General features: G+C 43.3%; 1 protein-coding gene across 1 annotated transcript in view; it reads left to right on the top strand.

Annotated features, from left to right (window-relative positions):
- Positions 1–1,220: 1,220 nt before the first annotated feature.
- LOC117518702 (CD59 glycoprotein-like) overlaps positions 1,221–16,936 on the top strand; it is a 30,171-nt gene continuing 14,455 nt past the window's right edge. Inside the window, exons 1-3 of the mRNA XM_034179927.1 lie at positions 1,221–1,331; positions 14,982–15,083; positions 15,163–15,236. Of these exons, the coding sequence (XP_034035818.1) occupies positions 1,277–1,331; positions 14,982–15,083; positions 15,163–15,236 (231 nt within the window). The 5' untranslated portion in view covers positions 1,221–1,276. The remainder of the gene's footprint in view (positions 1,332–14,981; positions 15,084–15,162; positions 15,237–16,936) is intronic.

The following is a 16,936-nucleotide window of genomic DNA, read 5'->3' as shown; positions in this document are numbered from 1 at the left end:
AATGGAACAAAAACCTGAGTGGAGTTTTACTGCCTGAAGCCGGTGTCACAGACTGAACTGGTTCCGCTAATTCCCAACCCCCCTGCCTTCACTGCACACGTGTCATTTCGGAGTGTCAGCAGCGACTCACCGATTATGACCTCGTTTTTGCTTAAAACTGACTTTACAATGGTTTAAGAGATTTTACTTTGTCATCTGATGGTTAATAATCACTTTGTTCTCTTTGATCGCTTTGAGTTTAAAGAGTCAGACTCAGAGAGCCAGACTCAGACACGCTGTGGTGCTCCGATCATTCCCCCATCTTTTATGATGAAATAATGCTGAATTTATGTGGAAATGATTGTTGTACAAAAGCTTCAGATATCTGTGGCTGAGCTGGATGGTGAGTGGAGGCAGTTTGAAGCAGAAATGAGGTGATAATCAGTGAATCACTGCTGATGCTCATAAAAGACGTATGCGCAGTGAAGACGGGGGGACCGTTCGGATTACCCGTCTCTGCGGTGTCGTTAAATTCAGTTATCTAAAATTACACTGGTCAATACAATTGTTCTAGCGTGGACTATTTTTTATGGATTCTGGGTCATTGGGGGGGGGGTTGAATCCAAATCTGGTGTTAGTTTTTTCCAATCAAGTTTTTGAGATATGAAAACATATTTGTCTTATCGACGCAAAAGCTGCAGTCTCACACCTGTATGGCGCCATAAACCATATTACAGCTGTTGTTCACATTTCACAAACCCCGTTTAAAAACTACACTTTTGAAGTTGCTTTTGTGCGCGATGAGTGGCGTTAAACTTGTGAGTGAAAGAGCAACTTCTGTGTAATAATCTGTCAATGCAGAACATGCAGCTTGCAAAAAAAAAAAAAAAAAAAAAACGTGATTAAGGAAATCTGAGCTCAGATTTGGATTCAGCACCACAAAATGACACTAATCACCTCTTAAAGGTTTTTTTTTTTTTTTTTTGACCAGTGTTATAAAATCAATTTTCTTAGCCACTGAGGCTAACAGGAAGCTGGCAGCCATGATTCTGTGGTCACATGACGTCAGTGAGGTCCTTCATGAACTGTTACATCATCTCTTAAACTGGATTGCGTTGTAGATAAGAGTGGGCGTGGCCCCTGCAGCTGTTCTTGAATGAGCCGATACTGATGCTCCTCCCAGTGGGCGGTCGCTGAGGCCCCGCCCAGCTGAAGAACACAGCCGCAGCAGTGACGCGCGCTCAGTGTCTGCGTGAGGCCGAACACGTCCGTGTCGACTGTGTGTCCCGAGGTGAAAATGAAGCGCACCCTGTGGATCTGCGTGCTGCTCGGCTCCGTCCTCACCGCTCCGGGTACGTTTGATTCTCACACGGAAAAGACAGAATGAACAGACTCGTTTCAAGACGGAGAGAAATAAACAGCAGGTCTTTAAAAAAAACAGTTCAAAGTAATAAGATCAAGTTTTTATTGAAGATAAAAATCATTTTACAGTCATCAACATGTCGGAATAAATTTGACACTAAACAGTAAATGTGATCAAACTCTGAATGTTAAAATTAGGATTCAGTCTGACCTTAATTTTATGAAGAAGATTTTTTTAATTAAATCCTTTAACACAGTGATTAAGATTGTGTTAAATTTTATTGTGCAGAACAGCTTCCTGTGTATTAGTACCACAAACACTGTCACTGGTATCAGCACAAAGTACCACAAAGTAGTGTGTGTGGTACTACTGCATGCAGTACTTTCACCCTCTCACAACAAAGTCAGCTCAGGTTTGTTGATACAAAAAGATTTGCATGTAAATGTAACAAATACTGAAAAATTAAAGGATTTTCAGGGTCTGATTTACTACGAACCCGGATAACGAGGACTTGATTGTTGGTTTTCCAAACTTTGAGCGTTGGGTTGGTAAATGTTTACTTCACTCAGAATAAATGACAGTGAGTGGAAACGTGAGACAGAGAGCAGAATGTTCACAATAACACATTTTAACTGAAAATGTTTTTGATTGAACATTGATGAACATTCCCTGAAAATGGTTGATCTGTTCTTCCATGGGGGGTGCGAGGCGTTCCTGCCTGGCGTGGACGTAGCGTTCTTGGAGGTGGCTTCAACATGTCACCAGTCAGTGGTGGACACAGCTAACCAAAAGGTTAGCTTTGATAACCATTAATCCAATAACTGAAAAGTTAGATTTTATGATGCTAAACCAATAAACTGCTAAAACAATTTATCTTTATTACAGATAACTGAAAACCGATAACTTTTATTCGGACACGGCCACATCAGATCACACTGCCGGCGGCTGCTAAACCAGTTGCACTTTCACTTTTCACTGCTGTAAATTCAAGGATCACAAACACATAAGAACGCATGAAAAATGAATGAATAAAAAAATAAAACCCCAAACATTGTCATCATCTTTCAAAAGCAGTAAAACACAGTATTAGAAGTCACAGTTTATCTCGGTATTAGATACACCCTCATTTACAAACTAAAAAGCTACTGCTTTTTTTGCACGCTTTGAACCCTGCGGCTTCAACAACCAAAATACGTCCATTAATGCAGTGACTGGCAGAATAAAATACACCTAGTACTTACCTGTTAGTTTCAGTGGGATTCATCTGAATAAATAATCCACATAAAGTGTCTTTTTAAAAAAAAAAAATCCAGTGTCTAAACATGAAGAAAAGTCCCTCTGTACACACAGCTGCGCCATGAGAGCTCCTCTCCCCCACCAAGTCTTGGTGATTAAATTACAGCCACAAAGAAATAAAATATAATAATGTTAAAATTAGTCCATTTTGTTTTCGTGTAGAGCAAACTCACTCACTGTAATGTCCAAAGTGAACCTAAACTACACTACCCACAATGCTCCCTGCATCGATGAGCCAGTCACATTTTGCACTTAATGTTGACATCATCAGCAAGTGACAGGCAGCCAGTCTGCTACAAACACACAAAAGATGGACTAAAATGTTTGATTTTAGGGTTTACAAACGTTTTTGACAGTTAAACTTTGCTCACTTTACCAGCAAAAAAAAAAAAAAAAAAAAGTTATTGGAACTAAATTTATTGGAAGATAATTGGTCCGATGATGGTTTAAAAACGTATCTGAAAAGCTAATCCGAGAGTAAAAACATTAGCTTCAATAATTATCTGCTGTTGGATTAGCTGAACTGTGCCCACCACTGTCACCAGTCGACCTTTCCGTTCCTGTGCTTTGTGATAATCGTCGCATCAGGCAGGGTGTCACAAAGCTGACTCCCCGTCATGGCAACATTCTCCATCTTGTAGTCACCTCGCTGCCCCACTCATCTGCTGTCAGACCCCCGTCCCTGTGCCTCACACAGACCACTTTTGTGGTTTGTGCCCCCCTGATAATTTTCATGATTTTCCTTTATAAATCATTGGTTGTTTGGATCAGAAATTTCAATTAAATATATCATATAGCAGACAAACACAGTGATATTTGAGAAGTGAAATGAAGTTTCTAGTATTTACAGAAAGTGTGCAATAATTATTTAAACAAAATTGGGCAGGTGCATACATTTGGGCACCCTTGTCATTTTATTGATTTGAATACATTTAGCACTAATTATTTGAATACAAAATTGGTTTGATAAGCTCATTGACCCTTGACCTCCTTACACAGGTGAATCCGATCATGAGAAAGGGTATATAAGATGGCCATTTGCAAATGTTTCCCCTCTTTGCAGCTTTTCCAATAAGTGGCAACATGGGAGCCTCTAAACAACTCTTGAATGACCTGAAAACAAAGATTGTTGAACATCGTGGTTTAGGGGAAGGATACAAAAAGCTATCTCAATCAATCAATCAATCAATCAATCAATTTTTTTATATAGCGCCAAATCACAACAAACAGTTGCCCCAAGGCGCTTTATATTGTAAGGCAAGGCCATACAATAATTATGTAAAACCCCAACGGTCAAAACGACCCCCTGTGAGCAAGCACTTGGCTACAGTGGGAAGGAAAAACTCCCTTTTAACAGGAAGAAACCTCCAGCAGAACCAGGCTCAGGGAGGGGCAGTCTTCTGCTGGGACTGGTTGGGGCTGAGGGAGAGAACCAGGAAAAAGACATGCTGTGGAGGGGAGCAGAGATCGATCACTAATGATTAAATGCAGAGTGGTGCATACAGAGCAAAAGAGAAAGAAACAGTGCATCATGGGAACCCCCCAGCAGTCTACGTCTATAGCAGCATAACTAAGGGATGGTTCAGGGTCACCTGATCCAGCCCTAACTATAAGCTTTAGCAAAAAGGAAAGTTTTAAGCCTAATCTTAAAAGTAGAGAGGGTGTCTGTCTCCCTGATCTGAATTGGGAGCTGGTTCCACAGGAGAGGAGCCTGAAAGCTGAAGGCTCTGCCTCCCATTCTACTCTTACAAACCCTAGGAACTACAAGTAAGCCTGCAGTCTGAGAGCGAAGCACTCTATTGGGGTGATATGGTACTACGAGGTCCCTAAGATAAGATGGGACCTGATTATTCAAAACCTTATAAGTAAGAAGAAGAATTTTAAATTCTATTCTAGAATTAACAGGAAGCCAATGAAGAGAGGCCAATATGGGTGAGATATGCTCTCTCCTTCTAGTCCCCGTCAGTACTCTAGCTGCAGCATTTTGAATTAACTGAAGGCTTTTCATGGAACTTTTAGGACAACCTGATAATAATGAATTACAATAGTCCAGCCTAGAGGAAATAAATGCATGAATTAGTTTTTCAGCATCACTCTGAGAACAGACCTTTCAAATTTTAGAGATATTGCGCAAATGCAAAAAAAGCAGTCGTACATATTTGTTTAATATGCGCATTGAAGGACATATCCTGATCAAAAATGACTCCAAGATTTCTCACAGTATTACTAGAGGTCAGGGTAAGGCCATCCAGAGTAAGGATCTGGTTAGACACCATGTTTCTAAGATTTGTGGGGCCAAGTACAATAACTTCAGTTTTATCTGAGTTTAAAAGCAGGAAATTAGAGGTCATTTTGTACTATGATGAATTCTAAAACCTGACTGAAACTCTTCAAATAGACCATTCCTCTGCAGATGATCAGTTAGCTGTTTTACAACTACCCTTTCAAGAATTTTTGAGAGAAAAGGAAGGTTGGAGATTGGCCTATAATTACCTAAGATAGCTGGGTCAAGTGATGGCTTTTTAAGTAATGGTTTAATTACTGCCACCTTAAAAGCCTGTGGTACATAGCCAACTAACAAAGATAGATTGATCATATTTAAGATCGAAGCATTAAATAATGGTAGGGCTTCCTTGAACAGCCTGGTAGGAATGGGGTCTAATAAACATGTTGATGGTTTGGATGAAGTAACTAATGAAAATAACTCAGACAGAACAATCGGAGAGAAAGAGTCTAACCAAATACCGGCATCACTGAAAGCAGCCAAAGATAACGATACGTCTTTGGGATGGTTATGAGTAATTTTTTCTCTAATAGTTAAAATTTTGTTAGCAAAGAAAGTCATGAAGTCATTACTAGTTAAAGTTAATGGAATACTCAGCTCAATAGAGCTCTGACTCTTTGTCAGCCTGGCTACAGTGCTGAAAAGAAACCTGGGGTTGTTCTTATTTTCTTCAATTAGTGATGAGTAGAAAGATGTCCTAGCTTTACGGAGGGCTTTTTTATAGAGCAACAGACTCTTTTTCCAGGCTAAGTGAAGATCTTCTAAATTAGTGAGACGCCATTTCCTCTCCAACTTACGGGTTATCTGCTTTAAGCTACGAGTTTGTGAGTTATACCACGGAGTCAGGCACTTCTGATTTAAAGCTCTCTTTTTTTAGAGGAGCTACAGCATCCAAAGTTGTCTTCAATGAGGATGTAAAACTATTGACAAGATACTCTATCTCACTTACAGAGTTTAGGTAGCTACTCTGCACTGTGTTGGTATATGGCATTAGAGAACATAAAGAAGGAATCATATCCTTAAACCTAGTTACAGCGCTTTCTGAAAGACTTCTAGTGTAATGAAACTTATTCCCCACTGCTGGGTAGTCCATCAGAGTAAATGTAAATGTTATTAAGAAATGATCAGACAGAAGGGAGTTTTCAGGGAGTCTTCTATTTCCATACCATAAGTCAGAACAAGATCTAAGATATGATTAAAGTGGTGGGTGGACTCATTTACTTTTTGAGCAAAGCCGATAGAGTCTAATAATAGATTAAATGCAGTGTTGAGGCTGTCATTCTCAGCATCTGTGTGGATGTTAAAATCGCCCACTATAATTATCTCAGCTGTCAGTTTCCACTGTGAGGAACATCGTGAGGAAATGGAAGACCACAGGCACAGTGCTCATTAAGGCCCGAAGTGGCAGGCCAAGAAAAATCTCAGATAAGCTGAAGTGAAGGATGGTGAGAACAGTCATAGTCAGCCCACAGACCTGCTCCAAAGACCTACAACATGATCTTGCTGCAGATAGTGTCTCTGTGCATCGTTCAGCTATACAGCACACTTTGCACAAAGAGATGCTGTATGATGCTGTAATGTAGAGGAAGCCTTTTCTGCGTACTCGCCACAAACAGAGTTGCTTTATGTATACTAAAGCACATTTGGACGAGCCAGCTTCATTTTGGAATAAGGTGCTGTGGACTGATGAAACTAAAATTGAGTTATTTGGACATAACAAGGGGCGGTATGCATGGCTGAAAATGAACACAGTATTCCAAGAAAAACACTTGCTACCTACAGTAAAATTTGGAGGTGGCTCCATCATGCTCTGGGGCTGTGTGGCCAGTGCAGGTACTGGGAATCTTGTTAAAGTTGAGGGTCACATGGATTCCAGCAATTATCAGCAGATTCTTGAGAACAATATTCATGAATCAGTGACAAAGTTGAAGTTGTTACGGTGCTGGATCTTTCAACAAGACAACGACCCTAAACACTGCTCAAAATCTACTAAGGCATTCATGCAGAGGAACAAGTACAGCGTTCTGGAATGGCCATCTCAGTCCCCAGACCTGAATATTATTGAAAATCTGTGGTGTTATTGTAAGCGGGCTGTCCATGCTCAGAAACCAACAAACCTGAGATGTTTTGTAAAGAAGAATGGTCCAAAAAACCTTCATCCAGAATCCAGAATCTCATTGGAAGCGTTTAGAGGCTGTTATTTCTGCAAAAGGAGGATCTACTAAATATTGATGTATTTTTTCTGTTGGGGTGCCCAAATTTATGCACCTGCCTAATTTTGTTTAAATAATTATTGCACACTTTCTGTAAATCCTATAAACTTCATTTCACTTCTCAAATATCACTATTGTTTGTCTGCTATATGATATATTTAACTGAAATTTCTGATCCAAACAACCAATGATTTATAAAGGAAAATCATGGAAATCATCAGGGGGCCCAAACTTTTACATACAACTGTACATACCACGAAATGTGTCCTCTGCATTTAATCATCCTAATTGCAGTTAGACACAATCCAACCACTAGGGGCAGTGTGCAGCCACAGTCCGGCGCCCGGAGACCAACTCCAGATGTAGAGACGCTGCCTTGCTCAGTGGCTGAAAAAGGAGCAGACCCTAAATAAGCATGTTTTTGATTGTTGGAGGAAACCCACATGGACACGCGGAGAACATGTATACTTCACACAGAAAGGCCGGGAAGTGACCCCGCAACATTCTTGTTGTTAGGCATCAGTGCTAACCACTAAGCCACTGTAGTGCTTTGAGGCTTACAGATCTGATCCCTTTTTTTCAGCAGTGGTCGTTTCTTTTCATAAAAAATAGCGCACTATAAATTAATGTTTAATTGTGGTGTTTTCTGTGTTAAAGATGATTATGGGAGTGTAAAAAAAAGAAAAGAAATGCAAACACAGACAGTTCACAGTAAATGACGTTGAATCAGATTTACGAGGTCTGTCAATAAATTATCGTACCTTTTTATTTTTTTCAAAAACTATATGGATTTCATTCATATGTTTTTACATCAGACATGCTTGAACCCTCGTGCACATGCATGAGTTTTTCCACGCCTGTCGGTGATGTCATTCGCCTGTGAGCACGCCTTGGGAAGGAGTGGTCCCGCCCCCTCGTCAGATTTTCATTGTCTGGAAATGGCGGAATGAAAAGTACTTTTTTCCATCAGAATTTTTTCAGAAGCTGTTAGAGACTGGCACCTGGAAACCATTCGAAAAATTTATCTGGCTTTCGGTGAAAATTTTACGGGCTTCACAGAGAATAAGGACTTTAACTACAGCTTTAAGGACCCCTTTAAGGACACTCGGTGCGCCACGCTCCGAGCTGCGACATCGCGGCACAAACCACTGGACCATTTCTAAGCTGATGGTTCTGTGGATACGAGACTGTCGTGTGCTCTTTCTCTGGTTATCACAAGAGCTGGACATCAGCCATTTTCTGGCAGATTTCACTTTTAACAAGAGATTTTGTCATGGAAAGCCACGCGGAGGCTTCGCGCGTCACGACTGATTCGCTGATGAAGCGAGACAAAGGAACACCTCCGTTCGGCGTGTTAGAGGACAAGTTGGGAAGTTGTGTTGTCTGGAGCCTTTGTGCTTCTGGTAGGGTCTCCCATGGCAAATTGGTCTCAGGTGAGAGGCCAGACTAAGAATGGCTCACAAGACACCATGACAGAATGAGGCACAGGAAATGTGACCCAGCACAGAGGAAGCCTGGGGCCCCCGTCTGGAGTTTACATTGGAGTTTACCCCTGCAGATGAGACGGTCGCCTCCCTGCGCCTTCGGCTGGTGAGGGAAAAGTTTGACTCTTGTTTGTACATATGCACCGAATAGCAGTTTGGAGTATTTGGCCTTCTTGGAGTCCCTGAATGGAGTCCTGTATGGGGCTCGGGTGGGGAACTCCATTGTTCTGCTGGGGGACCTCAAGGCACACGTGAGCAATGACATGGACACCTGGAGAGGTGTGATTGGGAGGAACAGCCTCCCTGATCTAAACCCAAATGGTCGTTTGTTATTGGACTTCTGTGCTAGTCATCGACTGTCCATAACAAACACCATGTTCAAACATAAGGATGCTCATAAGTGTACATAGTACCAGAGCACCCTAGACCGAAGATTGGTGATTGGTTTTGTGATCATATCATCTGATCTGAGGCCCCATGTTCTGGACACTGGGGTGAAGAGAGGGGCAGAGCTGTCAACTGATCAAAATCTAGTGGTGAGTTGGATCAGAGGGTGGGGGAGGACTTTGGACAGATCTGGTAAGCCCAAAGAGATAGTGTGGGTTAACTGGGAAAGTCTGGAGGAGTCCACGGTCCAACAGATCTTCAACTCTCAACTCTGGCGGAGCTTCTCTAGCATCCCCGTGGAAGTTGGGGGTATTGAACCAGGATGGGCAATGTTCAAAACTTCCATTGATGAAGATGCAGCACGAAACTGTGGCCTGAAGACCTTATATGCCTCAAGGGGCGGCAGCCCTCGAACACCATGGTTGACACCGGTGGTCAGGGAAGCCGTCTGAATGAAGAAGGAGTCCTTCTGGGATATATTATCTCAGCAGACTTAGGAGGCAGCAGCAAGGTACTGACAGGCCCAAAGGGCAGCAGCCACTGCTGTGGGGGAGGCAAAGCAGCGAGTGTGGGAGGAGTTCGGAGCAACAGGGAGAAGGAGTTTCGGTCAACACCAAGGTGCTTCTGGCGGCCCGTGAGGCACCTCAGGAGGAGAAAACAGGGAACTATACAAGCTGTCTACAGTATGGATGCAACGCTATTGACCTCAACTGAGAATGTAATCCGCCACTGGAAGGAACACTTTGAGGAACTTCTACATCAGACCGGAGTGCCCTCTATAGTAGGGGCAAAGGAAGAAGCTGATGGAGGATTATCATCAATTTCCCTGGTGGAAGTCACTGAGGTAGTCAAACAGCTCCACAGTGGCAAGGCACTGGGGGTTGATTAGATCCGTCCAGAAATACTGAAGGCTGTGGGTGTGGCGGGACTGTCTTGGATGAGCCGTCTCTTCAACATTTATTCAATTCCCAGCCTGACTGGAAAATCACTAAGGGCCCTTGGGCAAGGTCCTTAATCCCCTAGTTGCTCCTAGTGTGTCGTGAGTACCTTGTATGGTAGCACCCTCACATCAGGGTGAATGTGAGGCATTATTTGTAAGGCACTTTAAGCATCTGATGCAGATGGAAAAGTGCTATATAAATGCAGTTTATTTACATAACATTGTGTTGAGGTCTGGGACAGTGCCTATGAAGTGGCAAACTGGGTAAGTGGTCCCCATATTTAAAAAAAAGGGGACAAGAGTGTGTGTGTGTGTGTGTGCCAGTTACAGGGGCGTCACACTACTCAGCCTCCCTGGTAAAGTCTACTCCAGGGTGCTGGAAAGGAAGGTTCGGCCAATAGTCGAACCTTGGATTGAAGAGGAACAATGCGGGTTCCGTCCTGGTCATGGAAAAATCGACCAGCTCTTCACACTCACAAGGATCTTGGAGGGTGCCTGTGAGTATACCCATCCCGGCTACATGTGTTTTGTGGACTTGGAGAAGGCGTATGATCGGGTACCCTGGGAGATACTGTGGGAGGTGCTGCGGGAGTATCGAGTGAGGGGGTCCCTTCTCAGGGCCATCCAATCTCTGTACTCACAAAGCAAGAGCTGTGTTCAGGTGCTTAGCAGTAAGTTGGAATTGTTTCCAGCGGGGGTTGGCCTCTGCCAGGGCTGCACCTTGTCACCAATCCTGTTTGTGATGTTCATGGACAGGATATCGAGGTGTAGTCAGGGGAGGAGGGTTTCCAGTTTGGTAGGCTCAGGGTCTCATCACTACTTTTTGCAGATGATGTGGTCCTGTTGGCTTCATCAGCCTGTGACCTCCAATTTCAGCCTGTGACCTCAATTTGCAGCCGAGTGTGAAGAGGATAGGATGAGGATCAGCACCTCTAAATCTGAGGCCATGGTTCTCAGCAGGAAACCGATGGATTGTCAAGTGAAGGAGTTCAAGTACCTTGGGGTCTTGTGCACAAGTGAGGGGACAATGGAGCATGAGATTGGCAGGAGAACCGGCGCAGCAGGGGCAATGTTTCATTCAGTTTACTGTACCGTTGTGACGAAAAGGGAGCTGAGCCAAAAGGCAAAGCTCTAGATATACTTATCAATCTTTGTTCCTAGTCCCACCTGTGGTCATGAGGGTTGGATCATGACTGCAAGAACTAGATGCCAGTTGATGGTGGCTAAATGCATGCAACCAGGGTGTTCTTCACAGTAAAACTGACACCGTGCTGACGGGATTCATCCAAGTACTTCCCTTGCCAAAAGGTGTAAGTTGCCTCCTTGATGGTACCGTTGTCTGCCAGCCGAGTTTACTGGGGGCAGGTAATGTCAGCATTTATTTGTGAGAGTTCCTTGTCAATGACTGCAATTTTGTGGGCATTGTCACTTTGCTGTAGATCAGCAGAGAGGCCAGGGCACATGGTCCTGATGTTCCAGCTTGCAACACGAAGAGCTGGAGTCTTTTCTTCTTTTGTCCTTGTTGTCTGGTGCACAATTTGTGGCCTGCCTTTTGAGGATTACTTTAAGCTTCACGCACCCAGCGGAGCTACCAGGCCATGGTGAGACAGCACCTTACTGACTGGGGGCTGCCCAGCTTGAGGCGGGCGGTAGCTGTCTAATGAGATGTGATGATCCCTCCCACCATCAGAAGTGACCTCTGGCACTCTTTCCTTCGCCCAACAGATGAGCATATAACAGTAAACTGCCACTTCTTGTGTTGTGCCAGTATCTTGCCATGACGCTGGTGTGTCCTCTCCAGTGGAGCTACAAAGCCTGGGCAGGCTAATATGGAAAAGCTGTTGTGGCACATTAGTTAATATATCATTCACCACGTCAGTGAGTGCAGTTTCAACAGAGTGAAACACCCTGAACGCTGACTGCAGCGGCTCAAACAAGTCTTTTTCACACAAATAGTCCAACATCTGTTTTGAAACTTTAACTAAACTTTTCAAGGATTCAAGGATTCAAAGGAGTTTATTGTCATATGCACATAAGAACATGTTCCCTGCACAATGAAATGTGTTTACTGCATTTAACCCATCCTAATTGCCAGTTAGGAGCAGAGGTCGCCTTTACGGTGCCCGGGGACCCAGCTCTAGATGTATGTCCCTGCCCTGAGTCACGAGCAGGGCTGAGCAAACCTTGACCGGCTTCATGACACACTTAACAAACAACAACACACATAAGCCGGTCCGGTACATAAACACACATAAAAGCACACACAAGGGAAGTATTGGGAAGAAAAAACCTCCATTGCTGCTGTGTTGAACACACACAGCACCACTGAAGCACAAAAAACCCACAAGCACAGAAAACAGTCACAGAAAAACAGTAAACAATCACAACAGACAACAGCCGAGACTTGAATGTGTTCAGACAGACAGCCCGGAGGCTGCCCTTGGCGCCATCAACAGGCCTTATCTGTCCATCCTGGGCAGGGATCCCAGTCCTGAATCAGTCCACCAGAGTCAAAGGTCCCACAGTCAACATCACAGGACAGGGAGGGGGAAAGACAAGAGAGGCGGGGTAAGACGAGGAGCGAGGCATCAGGAGTATTCCTCGGGGGGGGAGGATTTTATCTCAGCGGCCTTGAAGGGCAGCTGGTGTTTGGAAACCAAATAGATATCCAGATTAACAGACGCCTGAAAGATTCCACTGTCTGAAACTTCAGAGTAGCTCCCAAATACATCTGAATAGAGGAGAAGAGATGTGGTCATTACAGACGATCAAAGCTGTTCTCCAGTGCAGCCATTCTCCCCGAGATGGATTCCAACGTGCGGTTAACACCCGCCAACTGAGCTGACACTGCCCTTCCAATCGAATCGATCATGTGGGGCAGCCTGGACGGGCCAATTAATGCTGCCTCCACCTTCTTAATTTTCCGGTAAACCAGTGCTATGGCCCCTCCACACAGCAGAAATGTCAGTAGGTTTGGGGGAAAAAAAGACAAACTAGACACAGGTCTGTTCTGCCTGGGGCAATGGCCAACCAGTTAAGTGCGCTTGTTTCCCATGTGAAAGGTTTCCCGTTCAAGGCCACCCCCGCCCATTCTCTATGTCATGTGAAGCTGAATTAGTGTGGGCATCCAGTGTAAAACCTGTGCCAAATCAACATGCGGATCCACTTTGGATCTGCTCTGTTGACCTCAAATGTAACGAAGCTGAAGAGGCTTACTTTTAGACACAATTCTACAGCATAATAAACTCTCTGGCTCCAGTACCGGTTTCTTAAGAAAAGGTTGTATAACTGCTGACTTAAAAGTGACTGGAAATACTCCAATGGAGAATGAAAGATTCACAATTTTATGAAAAACAGGCCCTAAAATGTGCCAGAACTCTGTCATCATCCAACACACCAATGGATCCAGAGAACAAGTCATGTTGGATAGATCAGCAAGAGAAATACACTCAAAACAAGCACAAATCAGCAGTGCACATCGCACTCCATTTAATAAATGCACAATACAAACATTAAGAAGCACCTTGATTTGAGGGAGGGTTTTGTTTTTTTCTTCATCTGTGGTGGAGCCCTTAAAGTGACAAATACACACAGTGGATTCACTTCACTACATGTGAGGCCCAAAATCCCTGGTGGTGCCCCTGTAAGTAGTAACAGTAGTGATATTGTCAGTAGTAACAGGAGTAATATTGGCAGTAGTAACAATCGTGGTATTGTCACTCATTAGTAACAGCAGTAATAATGTCAGTAACACGAGTGGTATTGTCAGTAGTAACAGTTGTGGTAATGTCAGTAGTAACAGTTGTGGTAATGGCAGTAGTAACAGTAGTGGTATTGTCAGTAGTAACAGTTGTGGTAATGGCAGTAGTAACAGTAGTGATATTGTCAGTCAGTAGTAACAGGAGTAATAATGTCAGTAGTAACAGGAGTAATAATGTCAGTAGTAACAGCAGTAATAATGTCAGTAACACGAGTGGTATTGTCAGTAGTAACAGTTGTGGTAATGGCAGTAGTAACAGTAGTGATATTGTCAGTCAGTAGTAACAGCAGTAATAATGTCAGTAGTAACAGCAGTAATAATGTCAGTAGTAACAGTAGTAATAATGTCAGTAGTAACAGCGGTAATAATGTCAGTCGTAACAGTAGTAATATTGGCAGTAGTAATATTGTCTGTAGTAACAGTAGTAATAATGTCAGTAGCAACAGTAGTAATAATGTCAGTAGTAACAGCAGTAATAATGTCAGTAGTAACAGCAGTAATAATGTCTGTAGTAACACTAGTAATAATGTCTGTAGTAACAGCAGTAATAATGTCTGTAGTAACAGCAGTAATAATGTCTGTAGTAACAGTAGTAATAATGTCTGTAGTAACAGCAGTAATAATGTCAGTAGTAACAGCAGTAATAAGGTCTGTAGTAACAGTAGTAATAATGTCTGTAGTAACAGTAGTAATAATGTCAGTAGTAACAGCAGTAATAATGTTAGTAACACGAGTGGTATTGTCAGTAGTAACAGTTGTGGTAATGGCAGTAGTAACAGTAGTGATATTGTCAGTCAGTAGTAACAGCAGTAATAATGTCAGTAGTAACAGCAGTAATAATGTTAGTAACACGAGTGGTATTGCCAGTAGTAACAGTTGTGGTAATGGCAATAGTAACAGTATTGATATTGTCAGTCAGTAGTAACAGCAGTAATAATGTCAATAGTAACAGCAGTAATAATGTCAGTAGTAACAGCAGTAATAATGTCAATAGTAACAGCAGTAATAATGTCAGTAGTAACAGCAGTAATAATGTCAGTAGTAACAGCAGTAATAATGTCAATAGTAACAGCAGTAATAATGTCAGTAGTAACAGCAGTAATAATGTCAATAGTAACAGCAGTAATAATGTCAGTCAGTAGTAACAGCAGTAGTAGTAACAGTAGTAATATTGGCAGTAGTAACAGGAGTGGTATTATTATATGTAGTCATTAGAAGGCACAATAGTAACGGCAACAGTATTGTCAGTATTAATGTGAGTACTGTGTTTTTCAGTGTTGTCCATTCGGTGTTACTCCTGTAAAGATTACACCTCCAGCTGTACCAAGCAGCGAGACTGTAGCTATGATGACGCCTGTCTCACCCTCACAGAGAGAGGTACGTGTGTGTGTGTGTGTGTGTTCAGAGTTCAGAGTTTTTCAGAGATTCAGAGTTTGTTGGTTCTGCTGTGTCTCAGGTGGAATGACGTACCGTCAGTGTCTGAAGTATTCAGACTGCGAGTTCAGCCGACTGGCTCAGATGTTCCCACAGGTATGTTCTGTTCTGTTCTGTTCTGTGACTGTGTGATTGTGACAGTTGCTTTCCCTCACTCACTGTTTTCTGTGGAGTAACGGTTTTTGGAAGTGATTTGACACAGTGTTAATCAAATGATGATGATGATTATTATTATTAGGTGTCACAATCCAAACCCTTGTCCGTGTTGTGACATCTGAGCAACAGATCAAGTTAGAGGTTTGCCTTTTGGGGCACTTTGCAGGGAGCTTGTGTGCCCCGTTATCTTCACAGTAGTCATGAAGGCCCAACAGGAACCCTGAACATGAAACTGCTCACGAGGCTTTGGTGTCAGTGTACCACTGACTTTCCCTTCTTTTCTCTCAACCACTGAATTTGAAATGTTTGCGCCGTGGTGCGGTGGCTGGAACGTGCAAATCAATCACTAAAAGAGCAAAAAGACCTTTCAACAAGACTGGTCAGTGTACCACTGACTTTTCATTTGTTAGTCTTGTCGAGTAATTTGACAAGACTCTGTTGTCTGTCTGTTGGTTCGTTTGTTTATATGTTTGTTTGTTCACCTTAAATTTTGAGTAATTTTCTTCTGATTGACTTGATATTTGGTCAAATTGTGTAGAATGGTCCTGTCTAAAAGACTGTTTTTTGGAGTGGTTCCAATAATATTTACCACTGATAATTGGGTCAAACATCACAAATTTTGGGAACATAAATGAAAAGTAACCTGGTGGTAAACGCCGGAATGAAAGCTTTCTGTTATACGATGGCGACACCTGGTGGCAAAAAGAGGAAGTACGGGCAGACAGCTCTGTTCTACAGCAAAAACAAGCAGCATTTTCTTAATTATCACTGTTTCGTCGTTGTTCCAACAGACGTCTGTTCAGGTAAAATACTTATGAAGTTTTTCTGGTTTCATGCATTGCGGCGCTTTTTTCTCTCTAATTAAAGATGGTGCCGTTAAATATGTCTGTCAGGATTCGTGAACGAGTGGCACAAAAGGTGGAGGACACAAATGCAGACCCACAGGCAGAGATGATGGAATAATCAAAAGGCTTTATCTGGAGGCAAGGCAATGGTTCAGAACACAAGTAGGCAGGCAGCGATGCAGAGGCAACAGGCAGACGTTGGGCTGAGGCATAGTCAGAAACAAGCAATGTTCAGAAAACACAGTGAGACAGAGCATGCAGGCAGAGACGAGAGCAGAGTCCAAAAAAACAAGCAGGGCCATACACGGTAAGGCAACCAGATCAAAGACTGGACTATGCTATGAAAAAGAGCAAAAAGGGCTGAGACGAGGTCAGAAACACAACGAGGAAAAAACTAACTCACTATGAGGCACAAGAAAACGACCAAACAGAAAATCACCGAGCAGGATCACAGAAAGAGGGCCAAAGCGTGACGGGAGCCCGGAGAGGGCCAAAATGTGACGGGAGCCCGGGGAGGGCCAAAGCGTGACGGGAGACCGGAGAGGGCCAAAATGTGACGGGAGACCGGAGAGGGCCAAAATGTGACGGGAGACCGGAGAGGGCCAAAGCGTGACGGGAGACCGGAGAGGGCCAAAATGTGACGGGAGCCCGGGGAGGGCCAAAGCGTGACGGGAGACCGGAGAGGGCCAAAATGTGACGGGAGACTGGAGAGGGCCAAAATGTGACGGGAGACCGGAGAGGGCCAAAGCGTGACGGGAGACCGGAGAGGGCCAAAATGTGACGGGAGACCGGAGA

Source organism: Thalassophryne amazonica, chromosome 1 (assembly GCF_902500255.1).
Source record: "Thalassophryne amazonica chromosome 1, fThaAma1.1, whole genome shotgun sequence".
In the NCBI taxonomy this organism is placed as follows: Eukaryota; Metazoa; Chordata; class Actinopteri; order Batrachoidiformes; family Batrachoididae; genus Thalassophryne; species Thalassophryne amazonica.
Note: the sequence above shows the minus strand (reverse complement) of the source record. Positions and strands in the feature narration are given on the sequence as shown.